Source organism: Leucoraja erinacea, chromosome 29 (assembly GCF_028641065.1).
Source record: "Leucoraja erinacea ecotype New England chromosome 29, Leri_hhj_1, whole genome shotgun sequence".
Taxonomy (NCBI): domain Eukaryota; kingdom Metazoa; phylum Chordata; class Chondrichthyes; order Rajiformes; family Rajidae; genus Leucoraja; species Leucoraja erinaceus.
In genome coordinates this window covers 17,828,789-17,852,638 of record NC_073405.1, presented here as the reverse complement: position 1 = coordinate 17,852,638, position 23,850 = coordinate 17,828,789, and the positions used below count along the sequence as shown (strand labels likewise).

Sequence of the window (23,850 nt, the reverse complement as noted above, 5' to 3'; positions counted from 1 at the left end):
CCTCGTCAATATTACAAGTGTCCTGGTCACAGTATTCTCTATCTAATCTGTTGGATGTGGCTTTAAATTACACTTTAGATCTTTGAGCACAAAATCCAAACCAACATGTCAGCTGCTGTCTTTCAGATGAAAGATTAAATTGTTACATTAACTGTACAGACTGGAATTCCTGATGTAAAACACTATAAAAGTACAAGATATCTCACTCTTTTAATTTCCAAAAAGTAGAATTGCCTATGAATCTCTAGAGCAATCAAAGAAATGTAAAGCACTCCACTCAGATCACACTGCAGCCTCCAAAGCACACAATGACATGGCTGAGAACCATTTTAACTAAACCATAAGCATCCTTCTCCAAACCCTAATTTTACCTGCAGGCAATTCAGTAAAATACAGGATTAAAGCGATATCCAATGCACCTGCTCTCAATAGCCTCTGACCTGCAAAGGAAAACTGCCAGCAACTTGTTTGATTTGACTTTAGATCAGCATTAGTATCTTGACAGCTTTATTCTCTGGAGATGACAGTAGGAAACCTGCCTCATCTGAATAAGTAAGCCAATTTTCTGGATCTTTCCTGTCTCTAATATTGCTAAATGTTTTAAGGGAAGCATTACATGTCAGACAAGGCCATCTTTTCAGTGGTTTGCATGAGCTAATTAAATATCAGCCTATGAAATAACATCCATAACATTGTTTAGAACCATTGCCATCAAAGATGCTTAAAACATTATACGTATATTTTAGAATATAGAACAGTGTAGCGCTGTCCAAATTTTGTGCCATACAGCTAAATACAACCTCTTTACCTGCACTTGATCCTTATCACACCATTCCCTGTGTATCCATGTGTCTATCTAAAGGCCACTTAAATGCCACTATAGCATCTACATCCACCACACAGTGTTTTCAAGGCACCCACCACTTCATATGAGCAACGTTTCCCCCATATCTCATTAAATTTCCCCCTTAACATTATTGAAATCTGTGTGTGTGTGTGTGTGTGCGCGAGTCTGTGTGTGTGTGTGTGTGAGAGAGAGAGAGAGAGAGGGTGAGGTCAAGATGGCGCTGAGTGCAGAAGAAGCCATTGAATTATTCAAGTGAGCTGACTGATCTGTCTATGGTGAGTGTGTTTGTTGGACGTTATTTAAAGCACGATTTTGCTTCAGCAGCAGCAGCCTCTACAGGAGGCTTTAAACGTTTGAATCATTCGGTTTACACACTGTATGTTTACCACGTTCTGAAGTTATTTGGCATTTTAGTATTGGTTGTGAGTGTGTGTGAGTGTGTGTGTGTGTGTCTGTGTGAGTCTGTGTGTGTGTGTTTGTGTGTGTGTGTGTGTGTCAGTGTGTGTGTGTGTCAGTGTGTGTGTGTGTGTGTGTCAGTTGTGTGTGTGTGTGTGTGTGTGTGTGTGTGAGAGAGACATCACTCCTACTTCAGAATTCCAAAAGTGAAGAGAAATTAAGGTAAAGCGAAGTGAGAGCTGAAGGGACAACAACAGCTAAAGTGCTTGGCGAACATTGGCCGTGCAGATACGAGATTGAAAATATTGGGAATTATCGCCTTTGCTCACTGCATTTCATCAACAGTAAGGCATTATTTGTGGTTTTTCTTGATTCCTTTGGTATCTAAAAAGTTTCAGAAGTGATAAATCTGGCTGTAAAATTTTAAAATTGGCCATGGTTCTGAAATGGGTTTTTACATGAAAAAGGAAAATGCTTCTGTAGCTAAATTTATCATTAAAAAAACCCTCCAGACTTACGAGTGGTGTTTGGAAAAGTAAGTTTTCTTTCAAAGTTTTCCTGAAGGATGGAACATCGACCAAGAATGGTGTCATTAAAAGAGTCCTTCGTTGAATGATGACTTCTGAGATAAATTCTCAGATATTCTTTGTTAAAATTTGACCGCTCAATCTCTCCATATTTAAATTGTCTCTTTTTTATCAAGAGCAAAGAGACATGAAGATACAGTGAGCAGCAACAAGAGACAATACAAGAAAGAACTTAATAATTATCATATTTAACACTTAAATTGTTCTTATATTGTAAGAGTCATTCACATTTTAAACTTTAATACATCCTTTTTCCACTTTTCATGCCTGCGTGTTCTTCATCACAATGGGAACCTAATGGGCAGGAATGGATGCTCTGTGGGAGGGCCACTAAGAGTGCACGGGGGGAGGTTGTGGGGAGATGGACTGAATGCGTGTGGGGGGGGGGGGGGGGAATGGGAAGGAGCAGAGTGGGGGGCGGGGGGGTGTAGGGGGGGGGGGGGGGGGGTAGGTGGGGTGACTGAGTGAACTGCCAGCATACCAGGCGTGAGTGACTGCACTGCCAGCCCACAAGCCGTAAGTAAACTGTCAGCCCACCAGCTGTAAGTGACTGAACTGCCAGCCCACCAGCCGTGAGTGACTGCACTGCCAGCCCACCAGCCATGCCAGCCCACAGCTGTAAGACTGAACTGCCGTGAGTGACTGCATTGCCAGCCCACCAGCCATGAGTAAGTGAACTGCCAGCCCACAAGCCGTAAGTGACTAAACTGCCAGCCCAATAATCCATTCAGTCCACCCTTTCCCCCTTCTCTCTCACAATCTGTCACCTGTTTTAGGCAAAATTTCTGGCAGTTTCTCAGCTGCCAGCCTGTCAGGTATGAGTGACTGTACTGCCAGGCCTCTGTGACTGAGCTGCCTGGCCTCAGTGACTGAGCTGCCAGCCCAAGAATCCCTTCGGCCCACAACACCCATACTAGCTCAACAGAAAGCCCCCACCCCATTGGCCAGCAATATTGGAAATGGTGGAGAGGTGGAATATTGCGTTGGGTGACCAGCCCTTCCGTGTGATGCTGGGACCCAACGGGTCCGACTTAGTCTAGTAACTTTATATAAAATTATATTTGGTCTCCCTTCAACCTCCATTGCTCCAGAGAAAACAATCCAAGTTTTTCCAACCTCACTTCATAGCTAATAACCACTAATTCAGGCAGCATACTGGTAAAACCTTTCTGCACCCACTCCAAAGCCCCCACATCCTTCCTGTAATGGGGCAACCGCAACTGCACCCAATCCTCCAAATGCAGCCAAACTATACGTTTATAATGGTGCAACATGACTTTCTGACATTTGTACTGAATGCCCCAACCGAAGAAGACAAGTGACATTTGCGAGGTAAATGCACCAGAGCCATGAAAGGGGGCATTGAAGTAGGCGAGAGGGATGGGGCAAGATGGTGAGAAGTAGAGGGGGCGAGAGAGAAGAGAAGCATCAATCTACACAGATATTATTGAAATAGATAAGTATACAACAGGGAGCTAGGTTACATGGCTAAATGTAAGCTTTATACAATTCCATTGCTGTAATTTAGATCATTGGGGCCTGAAATTAAATAGTAACGTTAAAGTCACTCTCTGCAGTTTGTATATTATGCAGTGTGAAATAGTTTGAGATTTTCACTTTAAGCATGGTATGAAAAAGGTTAAATGCAATAAAATGCATAATGCCATCGCAGCTAAAAAACCCAGAGTATTAGATGAACCTGTATTATTTTGGGTTTTTAATGATGAAAGTGATGCCAATTGCCATCCCTAAATAGTTATTTTTCTGGCTGTTCTTGGATGATCTGCCAGATGAGAAAGTCTATTGACGTGAAGCCCTTTCTCACACAGTGGTAAGCGGCTTACACATATGTGTTTCAACCACCCTGAGAAGCTTGGAATGACAGCCCCTGTTGACCTGCTCAAAGTGACTTTGAAGGCAGGTAATTGGAAGTCATGATCCTTGAATCAATAACTGTCTTTCAAAACCAAAACCATGGGGAAAATGACAACAACGCTGACAATCTGTCGCCAAACCAACCTTAATTGCTTTGATTGCCCACAGAGCTCCTTGACAAATGCTTGCCTGCATCTGGTGTGGTAAGTCAACCCCAGACTTTCTTTAACAGAAACACAAAGTTAATCAAATGATTTTGACCGCGAAATATATTAGGTTTCATTTCTATTTTGCTTTTAATAAGGTGCTTTGGCCTATTTGTAAGTGGTTAGTGTGGATGACCCTGGACCTTGGAGCACCTCCAGGAGCAAAAAACAAGTATTGAAGGAACTCAGTGGGACAGGCAGCATCTGTGGAGAGAAATGAACAGACAACATTTATGGTTGGGACCCTCCTTCAAGGGTCAAGCTGGTCAGGATTTGTCAGTGGCAAAAAAAACCAGCAGGCACGTTCCTAAAGCTGATCAAAATGCCGTACTTTACTCCAGTGTTCAGAATGTAGGAAATGTGTGATGTAGAGGGTTAAACCTCTAAATGTGCTGCATATCCATTGACATTTCAATAGCTTTGTAAGAATTTAAGAGGAAAAAGCAAACAGGCAGCTTTTGGTGAGTAATTTGTTTTCTTTAATAGAACAAATAAACCCCAACAAAGAGCATGAAATTGCATACAGGATCCCAGCTAGGGATATTCACTCGACATTCCTGCTTTAATGAACCCATCGCTCCCTAAAGGCAAATATCATCTCTTTGGTTCATGTACAAAAATCCATCAAGATTACTGACAAACACCACAAGGGAGCTGGAAGGACGGCTTCATTATCTGACAAGTAACTGAAGCAAACTGAACTGAACATGATTGCATTAGGAGGACAGCAGTCACAACAGAACACATTAAATTCAAATTAAACTTTTCCTACTGTTCATTCTATAAAACACCTTCAAATGGCTAGAAAACCTGTATAAGTTAGGTGTTGGAATATATACCAGAATATATCTACTCAAAGTCAGATGGTAAGATTTATCCAGTTGCATGCTACTTGCCTTAGTTGTTTTGTGATTTATTTAGGTTTCATATTATCCCTTTCACTGGTCAGCACTAAAGAATGGTGTCTCGGTAAAAGAATGGGGTTCATTGGATTGCTCAGCAGACTTTGAAACTAATTTGCAGAACTGATGGCTTGTCATTTTTCAGTTATCACTCTACTTTCGCGATCACAGGGAGAACGTACAAACCTCGTACACACAGCAACTGTAATCAGGATCGTACCCGATTCTCTGGTGCTGGAAAGCAACAATTCTACCACTGCTCCACTATGTCACCCATGAATCAAGTGAACAAATGGGTGTGAAAATAGAGCTGCATGTTGCACAAAAGCATTTTGCCAAGATAGTTAAGATTTAGATCTACCTCAAGCAATGCACACAGGTTTAATTCATTCAATCAAATCTTCTTGAAAAAAAAGCCAGTCAACAAACCAGGCAGCATGGAAACAAGCCCTTTGGCAGAATGAGTCCATGCTGACCAACATATCCTGTCTAAGTGCCTGGCCCATATCTCTCTAAAGCTCTCTCTCTATGTATTTTTGAAGTTGTATCTGCCGCAACTACTTCCTCTGGCATCTTGTTCTATATACCCGCCATGCAATGTGTGAAAAAGTTGCCTCCCAGTTTCCAATAAAATCTTTCCCCTCTCCCCTTAAACCTTTGCCCCTAGTTCCAGATTCACCTACACAGGGAAAAAAACTCTGCTATTGATTCCCCTGACAACTTTATATACCTCAATGAGATCACCCTTCAACTTCCTGCACTCTAAGCCTGCCAAATCTCTCCCTACAACTCAGGGTACATGGAACAAATGGCACATGCAAGATCCCAGTCAAGTAGGAACTTGCACACAACCTTGCAACATTACAATGTCTTACAACATTATAATGCATGTCTGAAGAAGGGTCTCGACCCGAAACGTCACCTATTTCCTTCGCTCCATAGATGCTGCCTCACCCGCTGAGTTTCTCCAGCATTTATGTCTACCTTCGATTTTTCCGGTATCTGCAGTTCTTTCTTCATTGGCAAAACATTACAATGCATAATAGGTAAGCAGAAATTACTTAATAAACGAGTAAAGGGCCTGTCCCACTGTACGAGGTAATTCAAGAGTTCTCCCGAGTTTCCCCTGATTCGAACTCGGAGAATTACGGTAGTAGCCGCTCGTAGGTACTCGGGGCTCTTGCGGACATTTTTCAACATGGTGAAAAATCTTCACAAGCTTATCGCGTTTCCCCGAGTACCTGCCGTTAGCGTTATGAGCCGCTAAGAGACATCCCGAGCTCCAAATTGCCCGCTACGTACTTACCACAAGTTTGATTTTTTTTTTTAAACTCGGGAGAGCTCTTGAATTACCTCGTACAGTGGGATAGGCCCTTTAGAGATAAGAGAGTAAAGTCAACAATTTATTTTTGAAGAGGGTAAAAGAATGGAAGACAAACTGTAAAATGTTATACTTGAAATCTAACGTACAGGAGTGACCTTTGAAAAGCTGACTAAATAAAATGGATAGAGATCAACTTGTGAATGACAGCAGGCAATCTACTTCATTCTAGCCTCTTCAAGCTCACGCCTACAATGCTACAACTATTCAATTCTTCAAAAGGTCAACTTTAACATGGCAATTGCCATGCTTTAAACGCAAAAGGTTACTAACTTATTGGTTGAAAGGGAAAAATGTTTGTAATGAAAAGCCTCCCCACTGCATTGGCTAAATTACAAATGATAAAAACCACAGAGCTGACATTTCCATCATATGCCAGCAAATTCACAAGTTGCATGATGTTTAAAGTTAGTAGTCACGCTCTGATCATCTGCAGATCTTTTATTTTGAGTTAACACGCTTCCTTTAATTGCTGTAAAATTCAACTGTGACGTCCACAACTTAAAACATGCAGCGATACAAAATAAAATTGCACAATATATATTAGTAATATCATTACACATCAGGAAATTAATCAGCTTATTTGAATTCTTCCAAAATCTGTTAGCCATGTTTCACATTTTGTATCTAAGATATGGCCCGCTTCCTTCATGGTATAAAATTGTAATAAATGCACAATCCAGAGGCTTTCTCACATGTCAGGGTCACCAGTTAATTGTTCTCCTTCCACACCTTTATATTTCTAACATCATACAAGTCACTTCGGTGGTAACCATGGTTTATTAAGCAGCTCAAAGAAAAATTATCCCTCAAGCACATCTAATGATACCATTAAGTAAAATTGTTCTGATTATTTTTTTTAATATTCACTCAGTTTTCTTTACAATATAGCATCTAAACAGGCCCTTCGGCCCACTGAGCACGTCAATCATCGATCACATGATCACACTATGTTATCCCACTTTCTCATCCACTCCCTGCACGCGAGGGACAATTTTACTGCAGCTAATTAACCTGCAAACACACACGTCTTTGGGATGTGGGAGTGAATAAGAGCACCCAGAGGAAACCCACACGGTCACAGGGAGAATGTGCAAACACCACACAAATAGCACCCAAGGTCAGGATTGAAGCTGTAAGGCAGCAGTTCCACCAGCTGTGTTACTGTGCTGCCCTCCCTCTGTGGTTCGATGGTTCAACCTCTCATGTCCAGTATAATGCCGCACTTGATCATAAGGTCAAAGGTGATAGGGAACAGAACCAGACCATTCAGCCCATTAAGTCAACACCGTCATTCAATCATGGCTGATCTATCTCTCCCTCCTAACACCATTCTCTTGCCTTCTCCCCAAAACCCATGACACCTGTACTAATCAAGAATCTATCTATCTCCTCTTTAAAAATATCTGATGGTACTGACCCTAGTCAGAAGATTGTGGGTTCAAGCAACACAGCAGAATTTAAGCACAATAAAAATTGGCTAACAATGCAGTTTAGTACTAAGGCAGTGCTGGACTATCAGATATGCTCCTTTTTGGAAATTCTATTCAAGTGAGGCTCCATTCAAAAGCTCCCATGGGTCTATTTCACAGAGCAGGGAGTTTCCTCAGCAGCCCGGCAAAGATTTATCTTTACTCAACACTTCAGAAACATATTATTTGCCATTATCACAATGACACTCGCAGGAACTTTCTTTGAGAAATGCTCTGGGAATACACGATAATCTTTTCAATGGTTTTAAAAAGTTTTAAATGATTTATCTAGAATTATGCAATTACAGACATTCCACGATTTATGCAGCAAGGGTTACATTCTCCCGTTGCAATAACAAAGGTCTTTCCGGAAACGGCATCACCTATTCTGCATAGTTTATGCAAGTGTGAGTTTACATAAATTGCATATTACGCAAGTCAGGGAGTGCCTGGAATATATTTCAAATCCATAAACTGATGTGCATATCATAATTTCCAATTACATTACAGCACAAACTATGAAACCAATAACAATAATGAGAACGTCACTAGTTTGTGCATTGCTTGATCAAAATATATTAAGGATAATATTGATCTGCCAGAATAATATGCAAGAATGTTTTCAATATGACCTTCAGAATGATTAAATAGCATATAATATTTCCTCCAAACTTATTTTTACGAACTTATTCAACTCCATGTTCATCAGCTTCCTTCAGATGCAATCCTCAAATTTTACAATCTCAGTTCTCTTGCAAAGTGATGGTTAAAATTATTAAACCTTGGTTCAACTATTTCATTGAACCAATGAAAATATCAATATCAGTATTTGAGACTCGGGATGTTCAACTTTGGCGGAGGCACACAGACTGATAGCACACGAGTTTGATAGCTCAAGTTCTTCTACGTCGACAACACTTTGAGAAAAGCAAGTTGATCTAATGTACCAAATGTTTATTTTCGCAACCATACTTTGGTCTAATTTGTTTGAATTCCAGTACGTATTGCTTTCAAGCGTGGAACCCTGCACTACCTCTTTTATATAGCCAAACTGCAAATTTACTTTCTTCCTTAAACTCGCATTTACATCTTAATATTGTGTTCCCTCATCCTTCAACTGATTTTCTTACTGCTTCGAAGGCAAACTATAAATGATTTCCCTTCACATGCTGACTCAATTCCAATACCTTACTTCCTCAGTCACAATACTCCTTCATTTCCTTGGTGTTAAAATCTTTACCAATAATCCAGTCTCCATTGTTCTTTACCATTCAATCAGCTCTAGTCTTCACACTATATATAAATTCTCCATTCACCGGTAATCCAAACTCATGATTTTCCACAAAGTATCTCTGTTACTTCTCCAACTTGCACTTTTCTTGCAACTTTGCACTTGAGAGAAAGTGACCCTAAATCTTGACCCAATGGTTTGCAAGAGATCAGGAGGCCTGAATTTGAGAAGCACAACCAATCTTGAAGGTTACCGGAATGGAGGAGATTACACAGACGGAATAATAATAAAGCATAGATAAGAATTATAGGATTGAACATTGCTCGATGAGTAAATTGGTAAGAATGGGGTATGGTTGAGATTAGAACTATTCCGAGACATTTTTGTTATGGGTGCACAAAGAGTTTGACAAAGTCTTGAGCATTCTATATTCAACAAATACTGTGCTTTCCATTTTTTTGGTTAAAAACAAGTTCACTCACCTTCATCACTGCTTGGTTCAAGTTTGACAACTGATAACGGCGATCTAGCTGGTGGTTTACTGAATGGATGGCGTCGACTCTTAGTGATCTCTTTCTTCAATTTTGGATAAACTGGAGGCAACTGAAATAGTCAAGAGATTAGGAATCAAGAAATAATCCACAGATTTGGATTTGCCTAATACTACAGTGACTAAAACACGTGTTGAAAAGCAATTCTTTTAGAAGAGTCATAAATATAAAGGGAAAATGCTGGAAACATTTCAGAGTGGTACAGATTTCCAGCATCTGCTGTTTTTGCTTTGCAATTAGCTTGTTTATTATCTATCCTTTAACTTTGATAACATACTTATAAGTAACATGTTTCTTATATATAAATGACACTTTTTGATCAATTTTAATTTGATCATTTTTAATTTGAATTATTCCTTCATTGAAAAACAATGGTTTGAAGATGGGTTAAAACATTACCTATCCATGTTCCCCAGGGATGCTGCCTGACCCGCCAAATTATTCCAATACTGTGTTTTATTCATGATTCCAGCATCTACAGTTCCTTATACCTACAAACGTTCTTGCATTTACCAAAAGCTGTATTCATCTCAGAAATATTTATCCCATTATATTCTAATACAAATGTAATGAAAAAAAGTTTAAGATTACAAATAGTTATAAACGTATGTGTGTTAGCAGTCTTGATTGAAAAATACAGCCACCCTGCTGGCCTGTGTAATATTTTCAACTATTAGGACTATATAAAGACAACTTAAAATTCAGAGCCAATGCAGCCTTCAGAATATGACTTTGCATCCCTGGACACCATGCAGTTCTTCCACATTCACCACTTTAAAAGATGAAAATGAAATGGGATTATGAGTTTTACAGAAACGCATCTGGCGTAGTTCATCCAAAAATGCAATGAGCAGAGATTTTCAAAGTTAACTGTGTTCTTCTTAAATGAGGTACAGATTGATATGGAAGGACAATATGCTTCGGATAAAGAAAAAGCGGGCAATATGGCTGAAAACTTAGCACATGTGTTATTATCCAGAGGTTCACCTGCACCTCCTCCAACCTCATCTGTTGCATCTGCTGCTCTAGATGTCAGCTGCTCTACATCGGTGAGACTAAGCGTAGGTTTGGTGATCGCTTTGCCCAACACCTCCGCTCGGTTCGCACTAACCTGATCTCCCGGTGGCCCAGCACTTCAACTCCCCCTTCCCCCTCCCCGAATCCAACCTTTCTGTCCTGGGCCTCCTCCATGGCCAGAGTGAGTCCCACCGCAAATTGGAGGAGTAGCACCTCATATTTCGCTTCGGCAGTTTACACCCCAGCGGTGTGAACACTGACTTCTCCAATTTCAGGTAGTCCTTGCTTTCTCCCTCCTTCCCCTCCGCTTTCCAGCTCTCCCACAGCCTACTGTCTCCGCCTCTTCCTTTCTTTTTCCCGCCCCCCACCTCTGAAGAAGGGTCTCGACCCGAAACGTCACCTGTTCCTTCGCTCCATAGATGCTGCCTCACCCGCTGAGTTTCTCCAGCATTTTCGTAAGAATCTCATTGTTCCGTTTTGGGATATATGACACTCGCGAGGATTTTTTTAATTGAAATCCACAAATTAAATGTTTTCTTTGGTGTACCTGTACATCAGTAGTTTCAAAAGTGGCGTCAACACTTTCATGGTCACTTGCTTCCTCCTCCATTGCTGCTCCCTCATTGCTGGTCTCTGATTCCTTCCACGATGCCACTTTGTTCCTGGTGGCGAACCGCTCGAAGGCCTGCTGGCAGGACATGTGCATCTTGTCAAAGATCACCTTTTTTGATTTTGGGAGTACGTACATCATGGTGGGTTGACTTCTGGGCATAAATTCTGCATCAGCAGCAAAACTCTCTGACAGCATAGTTGCCAATGCAGTGGGTGAATCTGCACGGGATGATTCTGCTCTGGCTTCGGTGCCATCACTTGAGGTAGCTGCTGTTGTGTCTGGTTCCACCCTTTTCTTTCTCTTTTCATTTTTGGATTTTGAAGAACGAGAATATGATTTCAGTGGTTTGCCATTTGCTGTTCACAGAAAAACAAAAATGTAGATTGAGACCTTGTAATAGTTTTCACACTCATTTACAATCAAACGCTATAGAAATTAGGCATACAATGAAAGTAAAAGATCATCTGTCAAGGACGGGTTATTTCATGCATCATATCAGCTCAGTAGCAGCTCTTTCCCAAGGTAGTATTGGATAAATGTAGTAGACACACAAGTACAGTACTGAGGGTCCTGCTTTTGGCCCATGCACCTCTGAACCCTTCCAATACATATAGTGCCCACCATAATGCGTGTGACAAAGACTCATCACTGATTTATTTGCCTCTGTACTCCACAATTTGAGATTTGTAATAGAAAAAAATACATTTGGTTAAAGTGCACATTGTCAGGTTTTATTAAAGGCCATTTTTATGCATTTTGGTTTCACCAGGTAGAAATTACAGCTGGCTTTGTACATAGTCCCCCCTTTTCAGGGCACCATGTTTGGGACTCATGGCTTCACAGGCGTTTGTAATTTCTCACATGTGTTTAATTGCCTCCTTAATGCCGGTATACGAAAGCTCTCAGCACCAAATCTTTCCTCCAGTCTTTCCATCACCTTTGGAAACTTTTATTGCTGTTTATCAACATGAGGATCAAAGTTGTGCCAATTAAAGTCAAAGAAGCCATATGAGACTGAGAAACAAGAATAAAACTGTTAGAGACATCAGCCAAACATTAGGCGTACCAAAATCAACTGTTTGGAACATCATTAAGAAGAAAGAAAGCACTGGTGCACTTACTAATTGCAAAGGGACTGACAGGCCAAGGAAGACCTCCACAGCTGATGACAGAAAAATTCTCTCTATAATAAAGAAAAATCCCTAAACACCTGTCCAACAGATCAGAAACACTCTTCAGGAGTCAGATGTGGATTTGTCAATGACCACTGTCTACAGAAGACTTCATGAACGGAAATACAGAGGTTACACTGCAAGATGCAAACCACTGGTTAACCGCAAAAAAAGGATGGCCAGGTTACAGTTTGCCAAGAAGTACTTAAAAGAGTTAGAAAAAAGGTCTAGACAGATTAAACGAAGATTCGCATATCAGAGTGATGGCAAGAGCAAAGTATGGAGGAAAGAAGGAACTGCCCAAGATCCAAAGCATACTACCTCATGTGTGAAACACGGTGGTGGGGGTGTTATGGCCTGGGAATGTATGGCTGCTCACTTATCGTCATTGATGATACAACTGCTGATGATAGTAGCATAATGAATTCTGAAGTGTATAGACACATCCTATCTGCTCAAGTTCAAATAAATTTCTTCGCCACAGATGAAGCTACGAGATGCACCACTCAGCAGTTTCCATTTGAATTTGATGAAGGACGAATTATTAGTGTAAAGCATAAAGTGCTGAATGAACTCAGCAGATAAGGCAGCATCTGTGGAGGGAACGGACAGGCGACATTTTGGATTGGGACCCTTCTTCAGAACTGTTTGCTCATGATTCCAGTATGTACATTTCCTTGTGTCTCCAATTATTTGTGTAAACTTGCACCATTAAGTGTTTGTTATTTTAAATGATTTTTACAGAAGTTAGACATTGCTGATAAAGGCAGCATCTATTTCCTATGCCTAAATATCCTTGGGAATGTAATAGTAAACTCTCCTGAACTAGTGCATTTCTTCTGAAACTCCCACAGCAGATCAGTGCAAAGTCTTGAGATTAAGTTCTAATATGATGAAAGGCCAATGTATTTCCCAGTCAGGGTGGTGTGAGTCAAAGAGGGAATCCTTTAAGTGTTCATGTTGCCTTGCTCATGTTATCTTTGCCTTCATGAAATTTCACATACTACCTGAAAAGCCAAGGCAATGTTACTGCAGCTCATTTTGTAGATGGCAGACATGGTAAAAGCTTTAGGGTGTTAGAAAATTAAATTTCTGATCAAGGCGATCCACATTATGACAAGAGGCTTGACAGATGATCATTATCTGGTACTTCGCAAAAGATTTAATGCTTAAATGCTTCTAGGTCTGCATGTAAGATGACATCAATTTCTGAGAAGGTATCAAAAGAATTAATGATAGTGTAATTATCAGCAAGCAAGCACACTTCTGAAACAATGATGGAAGTTCATGATGTTGGTTGGGTCTCGGACACTGCCTTGAGAAACTCCTGTCACAATGACCTGGAGCTGAAATGACTGCCCTCCAACATCAACACCCTTTGTGCAAGGTATGACCACACATACTGGTTCTCTTGGAGATTTAGGGAACAGCAGATGATGGAATCCTGAGCAAAACACGTGTTGGAATAACTCAGCATACTGGCAGTATACTTCCATCTGCGGAGGGAAGGGATAAGTGACATTTAGGGTCAGCACCATTCTTCAGACTTCAGTCGCCTATCCATTCCACAGATGTTGCCTGACCCGCTGAGTCACCCAATCACTTTCTGTTTTGCCCACTGATTCTCTTCCGCTGTTGACCTCAATTTTTATCAAGACTCTTGATTCAGCACTAAAATATTGTCAAGTCCATCAGTCTGAAGAAGGATCCATAATGGATCTCATTTAACACTTCAACAGCTTTTGTATGATTTGCTGTTTTAAGAGTATTGGAAATGTTATGTATAAATGAGTTCTAACTGCTATGGCAAGTCTTAATTATGTTTGGCTTTGTAAATTTAGTCATTACACTTGGTACCTAGCAACTTGATTAAAAAAAAGAGACATGTATTAATTCTATGAGTTTGTGCTCAATTTTAACCATGGCTCAAAGCATTGGGATCTGTACGATACATTTGTGTTCTTTGCACCATTTCTGAACATTTACGAGTTCCAAATTCTGATGGTATGATCTAAAACATGTGAAATATACATCCTCGCTGCCCCCAAAAACTAACGTTACATGAAGACTGTTAAATTCTTCAAAAATAATTATTTCAAAATTCCAGAGATTTTTAAATCATTCAAGTTTGTTCATGACATTGCATTTTTTCTTAATCAACATGCATATCATATTTTTCATTCTCATCTATTTAATATTTTTTTCAAATTCACAAAGGTTAGAGCATTGTACTTTCCAGTCTATTTAGTCAGATTTTTTCTGATTGTGCCCTTACACTGATGATATTTGTTTTAGGAAAGAGGAGTTCATGTCAAAGAACCCACTGAATCATTGAGGATGAGAGTGAGCAACATTTGCTGACGGTAAAGTCTGAGTTACTATTTTGGTCTGCTCCATCCAATTACATCTCAATCATTGCCAATAAAATTCATAGGCTTCAAGATTACATTCAATTGATAGAAACATTAAAGCACATTAACTGCTTTGTCGTGAACTCAATTTTACAAGAAACCAATTTAAATTAATGTCCAAAAATCTCTTTCTCAGCCTCATACTATACCCTCATTTCAATTTAAGAAGAGGAATAACGTTACAGCACATGAAACTCATCGTAAGATGGGGGTGGGTGTAATGGACTGGTATGTATTGAGGAATCTGTTAACAAAAAAAAAGAAATAACCTGCACTTTCTGACTAACTAATGTCCTCAAATGTGGAAATATTCAAAATGCTGCCTCTTGCAGTTTTGGGAAGCAATTTTGAAAAATGGCCTCTTAAATGTCTGCGAATTCTGTGATTTCTGACAAGAGTTTTACAATGATATTGATAGTCCAGTTAAAGCAAAAAAATGTTTAGGCTAGGTATTTCCATTGCCACTTCAAGTACAACTTATAAAACAAGCATTAATAAGAACTACAATAATCTTTTCCAATGTGCTAGATATATTTTCAATCCGTAATCCACACAATCATGTCACAGGAAAGGAAGAGCATTTGAAAAAATGCCTTGATTTAACTTTTATTTTGAGAAAGGTTAAAGTGCATATTTCATATGCTTTAGATCTTTACTTGTCAAAAGTTGTCAATGCCCGAGGATAGTGGAAAAATACATGTATTATAGAGACTGAATACTTGGAGCCAGTGTTAAAATTGAGCACATACTAATAGAACTAATGTATCACTCTTTTTTTTTATAAGTTCCATGGCGGCAAGTGAAATAATTTTAAATTCACAAATCTAAAACTAGAAATAATAATGCTATTGCACAGCAAGCGCATAAATTACTGCTGATGCACAATTTCTGAAAATGAACAATCGCAATGGTTTAGAAAAAAACATCAAGATAATGAAGAGCCTTGCAGAAAACAGCAAAGTACGGAAAATCCATGTTCTCCAAACACAGCATGAGAATGTCAGAAGCTGACAAAGTGTAGATAAGTCTTTCATGCTGACATGAAACTAAAAAACTTTATGCGGTGATCGCTGGTCGGCATGGACACGGTGGGCCGAATGGCCAGTTTCCGCGCTGTATCTCAAAACTAAACTAGAGTGAATAACAGATTGATGTTATCAGCTGGCCTTCGATTTGTAATGCTTGTCCATTTTTCAAAAAGTGATGTGGAAGTGAACTAAGAAAGCATATGCATCATTTCCACCTTCACTGGTGTACTGTATCACTTTTCATTTGTTCCATATATCCAAGGGAAGTTTATCTATGTTCACTGTGTACTAATAGAAAATAATACAAGCACTATTCATTTTCATTGCATCCTACATAAAACACAATGGAAAGAACAGTAGCAGCTTCGAATGCACACCTGGAAAACGGTGATCAAACAAATTTTCTGTGAGATTATCTTGTCCGATCTCCAATATTGTAACTTTGCTAGGTTTGCTGCCTTCTTCCGTGTCCATTGTTCTTTTGTGCTCTTCCCTGACTTTGGCATCCTCATCAATCACATCTTTTCCAACAGTTTCCTCAGTCGCAGCCTCACCCACTGGTTTCTGTTCTTCAGTTTTTTGTCTCCTTGTCTGCGTTCTTCGTCGATGTGACCTGGTGTGATGTTTTAGGGAAGAACATAAATACACATTACCCAAAAAAAAGGAAAATTACAAACGGGTACCACACAGACGCTGGTCACTGCAAAGAATCTTCAGTCATACAACTGTCAAAGCACAAAGATACCAATAATTTGTTGAAAGATTAATGTTTAAAAAGCAAACAGAAAGAGCAAGATGGGGACTGACAGGAGAATATGTGAAAAAACACCAGCGCAAACTTTGTTCTATTGGCCTATTTCCATTCTGAAATACTGCTAATTCAAAGATATAAGAACATACTCAATTACCCCTTCAGGCTTACTCTGACATTCAATAAGATGTTAGCCGAGCCAGTAATTGAAGTCTGATTTTCCACTCTTTCACATATGCCTTGATTCCTTTATGTCCAAAAATCTCTTTCTCAGCCTCATACCATACCCTTATTTCAATTTACGAAGAGGGATAAAGTTACAGCACATGAAACTCATGGTAAGATTGGCGTGGGTGTAATGGACTGGTATGTATTGAGGTATCTGTTAACAAATAAGAAGCAATGAGTGAGAATTAACAGGACCTTGTCAGATATACAGGATATGACACGTGAAACACCACAGAGATCGGTGCTTGTGCTCCAAATATTCACACGGTGCGACTGCGAGTAGGGTGGAGGATATAAAAATTATTTGTGAGAATATAAGCAAGCTGAAGGAGTAGGTACGAAAATGACAGATAAGAACATAATGTGCAAATTATCTTCAGTGCATAAAACTGAAAACCATAGATTTTTACATGGTGACAAATCGGGTAATATTGTTTTTCAAAAGGAGAAGCAAGCAAAGGATGGTATATTGTCCTCTATCAGGAGTAAAGATGTCTTATTAACATTACACAGGCCCTGTTGAGACTGTACCTAAGTATTATATACAATTTAGGTATTTCTACCAAAAAATATCTCCAATAGAGCTAATGCAAAAGATTCTCCGCACGGACTACTGAGGTGGCAAGTCTTGTCACTAGAGGAGAAGCCAAGTTCAGACTGTTTTCTCTAGGAATTTAAAAGAATCAGAGGTAATTTCCCTGAAACTTCACATTTCTTACGTGGCTCGACAGGGCAGATGCAGGGAGGATATTTATCTTGCCTGAGAAATGTAAAACCAGGAGTCATAGTTAAATCATTTTCGACAGAGATGAGGAAAAATGTCTTCCTTGGAATTTTCTACTCTGAAGGGCTGGGGAGGTTCAGTCAACAATCAAAACAGAGAGCAATAGATTTCTGAATATTATGGGAATCAAGAGATATGGGGATAGTGCAGGAAAATGGACACTGGATGGAATGTCCTCAATGATCCTGTTGTTTTTCAGAGATGGCTCAAACTGCCACATGCCCTCCTCTCCCCCTGTTCTCATTGAAGTTTGTCGATCACTGAGAGAATGTACACTTACTGAACCAATGTCAAGTGACTAGTAACAAAATGCATTGCAAATATTGATTCAGATTTCTTGGATACACATAGAACAACTGAGATTTCTAATATTAATTATCTTTGTGGGCAAGGCAGTGATTTTTTTAATTATTATTATTGTAACTACAAATATCTTGAACAGCTCAAAGAAGAAAATTCATGCAAGAAGGTAGCTGGAAAAATATCGCCATATCTATTTATTTTGTAATAACTGCGAGCTCCAAACGTTCTTTGAAAAAATATCAAATGATTTCAGTGTTGCTCAGATCTTGGTTCAGGACTGACAGATTTTTAGTTGAATAAATCAGCTCAGTTAATTTAGCAGATACAGTTATTTGAGCCAATCAGGTAATAGGCACCTTGAAGCTTGATAGACAGTTTATCCGTGCACTTCAGACGTGTGACAGACAGAGAACTTTTAATTATATGGATATTGTGACAGTGTCATTCAATAGCTCTTGAGGAGAAAAAAAAGAATGATATAATAGAAAGGTAAAATGGCAATTTGAGCAGTGAGGTTAAATGAAAAGGCATCTACAACTGCTCACGGTCTTTTTTTTCCCCCCAGATACAGCACTTATAATTTAAATCAACAGGCAATACATATATGATGCCCTTCAACCCTACAACTGAATCACACAGGACAATTACACTGTATTACAAATTTACAATACAAAAATAACCTGATAAGAAATGTGTAACCAGTCCACGTTTCACATTAATTCCTATCCTTCACCTCTTGAATTTTTCTTAAAGTCGATGACCCCAGCGGTCTACTGCGTCCAGTCCATGTCTTCAATTAACAGCAATCTGCATCCCTTCACTCATGAGGAATGGGATGCGAAGTTCTCACAAAATAACAGTTTATTTATTGTGAAAAACAGTTCTAGTCCTCTACCCTGTGGTCTAAGACATGTTTGGTGCCATAGCATGGTGGACAGTATGACGGGCACAACCTGTTCTTGGCCCTGCTCATTGGAGGCTTTATCTTAATCCTGCTATCAAAAGATATGATAATCACAAGATTTGTTTGCCATTTTGGGATACTGGAATGGAGGAAGCAAGCAGTTTCTTTCAAGGTGGCATTTGAGAGCAGGCTGCACAGATGTGCAGATGCAGGAACTGTTTGGGACAATGATGGTGGTTTTTCAACTGTAATTATATATATTTTTTAAGTGTGCTGGAATAATTCTGCAATTCAGGCAGCATCCCTGGAAAACAAGGAGAGGCAACGTTTCTAGGTCGGGACAGTCTTCAGACTGATTGTGCCTGAGCGTTGCCTATCCATGTTCTCCAGTGATGCTGCCTGACTCTCTCCGAGTTACTCCGGCACTGTGTGTTTCTTATTGTTAAATCAGTTCCTTATGTCTCCAGTTTAATTTATAACCTAGTTATATCAGGCCAACATTTGTTATGATAAAGGTCTTCATCTGCAATGTTAACTTTGTTTCTCGTTATAGATGTTGCCTGACCTGCTGAGTATCTCCACCATTTTCTGATTTTATCCCAGATTTCCTCAACCTGAAGTTTTGATTTGATTTTAACAATGATATGATCTTTCTTCAATTATATTAAAATTAAAAACAATGTTTTGAATAACCTTAGGTACTCCAGTCATTCTTTCAATCTTTCGTAATGTTTCTTTGGGCCTCTCGTGACCAGTACATTAACCAAAATCCATTGGAGACTTTGTATCAGTATTTTGTGTAAAAAGTCATCAATTTAGGTTTGTACGGTTAAACATGATAATCAAGGTGGTGCTGTCCAGGATGTACTATTCCTCCAGAAATTGTGCAAAATCAATGATTTGCTGTTTGGTTTCTATAAATATAATGTAGTAAGGAGCATGAAATCCCAATACTTGCATGGTAAATGGTAAATATACATAAACCTAGCTACAAAAATGTCAGCGCATGTCTATTTCAGCGTGTGCATTTTACTGCCAGATGCCCCGATGAGCAAAATCACAGGCGAAAATATAATTGGTGAAAATATTATAAATATTCCTCTTTTCACTTTTATTCCCCAGGGAGGCTTCCACATTCTTTGGATCTCTAACTTTTATTAACTAGCATCACAAAAACCCAAACATTAAATAGGCAGGAGTAATGTAATGATCAACCGCTGCCATTCAATAGCCAGCTGCTGTACATTCTGACTGATTAGCTTCTTTAAATTTATGCATCATATGAAGGTGGTGAAGGTTAGTGTTTCAGTGATAAAAGAGGCCTAGTTTATGCAAGTGTTTAAGAAAGAACTGCAGATGCTGGAAAAATCGAAGGTAGACAAAAAAATGCTGGAGAAATTCAGCGGGTAAGGCAGCATCTATGGAGAGAAGGAATTGGCAAAGTTTCGGGTCAAGACCCTTCTTCAGACTGATATCGGGGGAGGGCGGGAAAAAGAAAGGAGGTAGGCAGGGACAGTAGGATGTGGGAGAACTGGAAAGGGGGAGGGGGGAGGGGAAGGTGGGAGAAAGCAGGGGCTATCTGAAATTAGAGAAGTCAATGTAAACTACTCAAGCAAAATATGAGGTGCTGTTCCTCCTATTTGCTCTGGGCCTCACTCTGGCAATGGAGGAGGCCCAGGACAGAAAGGTAAGAGTGGGAATGGGAGGGAGAGTTGAAGTGCTGAGCAACCGGTCGATCAGGTTAGTTAAGACGGACTGAGCGGAGGATTTCAGCGAAGCGATCGCCGAGCCTGCGCTTGGTCTCGCCGATGTAGAGAAGTTGACACCTGGAATAGCGGATGCAGTAGATGAGGTTGGAGGAGGTGTTGGTGAACCTCTGCCTCACCTGGAAAGACTGATTTGGTCCTTAGATGGAGTCGAGGGGGGAGGTAAAGCAGGGGAAAGTACCCGGGGAGGGGGTGGTTTGGGTGGGAAGGGACGAATTGACCAGGGTGGAAACGGTCTCTGCGGAAAGCAGAAAGGGGAGGAGATGGGAAGATGTTGCCAGTAGTGGGATCCAGTTGGAGGTGGCAAAAATGTCGGAGGATTATATGTTGTATGCAACGGCTGATGAGGTGGAAGGTGAGGAGAAGGGGGACTCTGTCCTTGTTACGAATAGGGGGAGGGGGAGTAAGAGCGGAACTGCGGGATATAGAGGAGACCCTGGTGAGAGCCTCATCCGTAATGGAAGAGTGGAACCCGTGTTCCCTAAAGAAGGAGGACATCTCCGATGCCCTAGTATGGAACACCTCATCCTGGACGCAGATGTGGCGTAGACGGAGGACATTTACAAGGGCATTTTTCTACTTAGCATAGCTTATATGGTTATTCCAACACTATAGTACACTTTTCCATATTTCACAATGGTAAGATTTTCATTTTTGGTCAGGGGGAAAGTAATTTTTAAATTCAAAGTTATCTTACTTGATTAATAATATGGCAAATGTAAGTTTAATTTGAGCTGCTTTAAGCTACTGGGAGATGAGGACAGATCATGAATCTTGGACGCTGGAGCTAAACTCATTATGTCAAGAACAATAAACCATTTTTTAATTAACGGTATTTGCATGACCTCAGACACAGTGCCATAGACTGGGTAGAATGCAGCCAGTGCTTACAATTCCCAACATGAATGCAGGATCCCAGTCATTTTGTCAGGCTGGAAGCCCTACACAGATGGCAAGTGATTTTCCTCAAAGACAAAGGAATAAAAGAACAAAATAAAACCCACACAGGATGATATAGGTTACTTGTGTGTACCTGCCAGTATTTGAACTGATAGAGCAGGTTAGAGCAAGCTTACCCCTGTAGAACCAAGGAACTGCAAATGCTGGTTTACATAAAAAGGACACAAAGTGCTGGAGTAATTCAGCGGGCCAGGCAACATCTCTGGAGAACATGGATAGGTGATGTTTCAGGTTCATGACACTTCATCATACCTCTTTTAGTCACATTTTGAAATAAAACACATTTATTCCACTCTTCTAATTTGCAAAAGGCAAGTTATGCTCAATATAGCAATGTTACAAAATTTTGAGATTTAAAAAATCAAGTCTGCAATTTATCCCATCAGGTAAAGCATAACAATAAGTTTAATTTGACACATAATTCACTTTCATATCTCAAGTAATAAAAAAGTTATGGCCATTTTCATACTCGGAAATTAGCATCTTGTTCCCTATTGATTTTCTATGGACATAACAAAAAAGCTGTGATCGTGGACAGTCAAAAGCACATAACCTTCTTAAAAATTAAGAGAACTGAATGAAATTTTCAGTTATCATAAATTGAACCATTCTGAAACAAATATAAAATAATCTAACTTGGATGACCTGAAATTAAAGCATATAATTAGTTAGTTACCCAATTGTAGCTAATTTCAAACTTCAATTTACTAGATCTAAACATCTATCCATTTCTTAATAAATGATTAACATTTTTAAATAGCCCAAGTGTCCAAATAATATTCACAAATAATTCACAATAAAACATGATTTTTAAATCTCATTTACATCAATTTATAGGTCAAATGGAAGGAATTTAGTGTTCAATTGCTGTAAATTAAAGTCAATTTAAATCGGCTTTCTAGTGGGTTCATGTGGAACGCGCTGGTTTAGAACGTTCACATTGCGCTAGATTTATGCCCTCAAATGCCCAGAAAAATACTGCGGGATATAAAGAGCCCAAAATGAACTACTCGCTATAGAAAACTTTAATTACAGGGTTATATACATGCCCCATTTAATGTAAAAATAAGGTACATACCTTTAATTGTTTGCTTTATAAAACCCTGGGGCTGCGAGAGGTTGCGGAGTGAGAGAGTGATTTTTAAATTACTCTAACTATTTTACAAGGCCATAAAAACTAATAATACCTTTTGCGACGGGGTCTTTCAGCGATTTTCCGTTAATGATTTACTAGGCTGAACATTTTCGATTGCAACAGCCTAGTAAAAATCACGTTTTAAACCCGCCCCCTCTTAACAGCGCCAAAATCACACACAAGGGGTGGGGCAGATGCTCAGCCACGATTCAGGTAGGTTTTGTAACATACCTACTCAATAGGATCAGATCTTCTAAATTTGGAGGTCAAGTTCCAAAGTGCCTAAATGTTACCAAATTCTTCCAGATAAAACAGATATTAATTCATCTTGACAGCAACTATAAAGATGGCCAAGTATTATGGGAATAAAGAACAGCCACCTGCTTCCAGTATACTTGAGAACAGGGCGATGCAGATGAAAGAGTTTAAGTTAATTCTACTGTAAATCCGCTTTCAGTAAACACTGAAAAGTTACTGATTTCCCCAGATTAAATTTCGAGAAGATGAAGGGACAGTTTTACCTTCGAATACATTTGGCTTTTAATGAAGCCTTTCGCTCCAGCCAGTCATCCATCTGAGGGCTTGACAGGGCAGTTGGCTTGTTGTGATCAATACTGACATTGTCTTTACCATTTTTCCACAGTTCATAGCGATCAGGCTGAAGGAACTGCACAAATACATCCATTGATATCTTTACCATGTCCTTCCTGCAGCTGCACTGTAAACATGAGAGGTTGGGAAGAGAAGAGGAGATAGACAAACAGATTAAGTATACAAAGCATATGCTAGTCATTAATATGTCTTTCAGTGTACAAAAATATACCCAATTGCTTATAAAAAGCCTTTATTAATCATGTAAATTTTAATTATGTCTAATACATTATATAAAATGTAGAACGTGTTGGGAAATTTCTATGCAGCTGCATATAAAACACTAAAAAGAATTTTAAGACAGTCACAATTCACCTGGAAATCAGCCAGGGTTTGGACATCAAATAAGGAATCCCAAGCACAGTCATGGTGAAAACAAATGGAGATAGCGCACAACTATAATGGTGCTGAAGACTGATCCAAGAGAAAAATCTCAGGAGCAGGAAAAAGGACAGCACAATTGAAGATACTCATGTACCAGCCCCTCGATGTCCAGATAAAAGCACTGCTTCCTACTTGTTACCTATTTCAGTTCTTTGTCTGGCTGTATAGTTACTGCATCTGCATGTCCAATATATCGCAACATACCTTGTAAAATAAACATTTGTCATCTAGAAACACCCGTGTTGTCACAGCAACATTTGACTGCAATTGGATTTCTGGCGATTTTCAGAATTTC

The 23,850-nt window shown here is 39.5% G+C and overlaps 1 protein-coding gene across 2 annotated transcripts in view; it reads right to left on the bottom strand.

Annotated features, from left to right (window-relative positions):
- The window catches only part of kdm4b (lysine (K)-specific demethylase 4B), a 280,148-nt gene that overhangs the window by 67,218 nt on the left and 189,080 nt on the right, over positions 1-23,850 (bottom strand). For both annotated transcript variants that reach the window (XM_055658796.1, XM_055658797.1), the window contains 4 exons: positions 23,042-23,238; positions 16,067-16,302; positions 11,013-11,434; positions 9,380-9,500 (listed from right to left, as the gene is read on the bottom strand). In XM_055658796.1, coding sequence (XP_055514771.1) covers positions 9,380-9,500; positions 11,013-11,434; positions 16,067-16,302; positions 23,042-23,238 — 976 coding nt within the window. The remainder of the gene's footprint in view (positions 1-9,379; positions 9,501-11,012; positions 11,435-16,066; positions 16,303-23,041; positions 23,239-23,850) is intronic.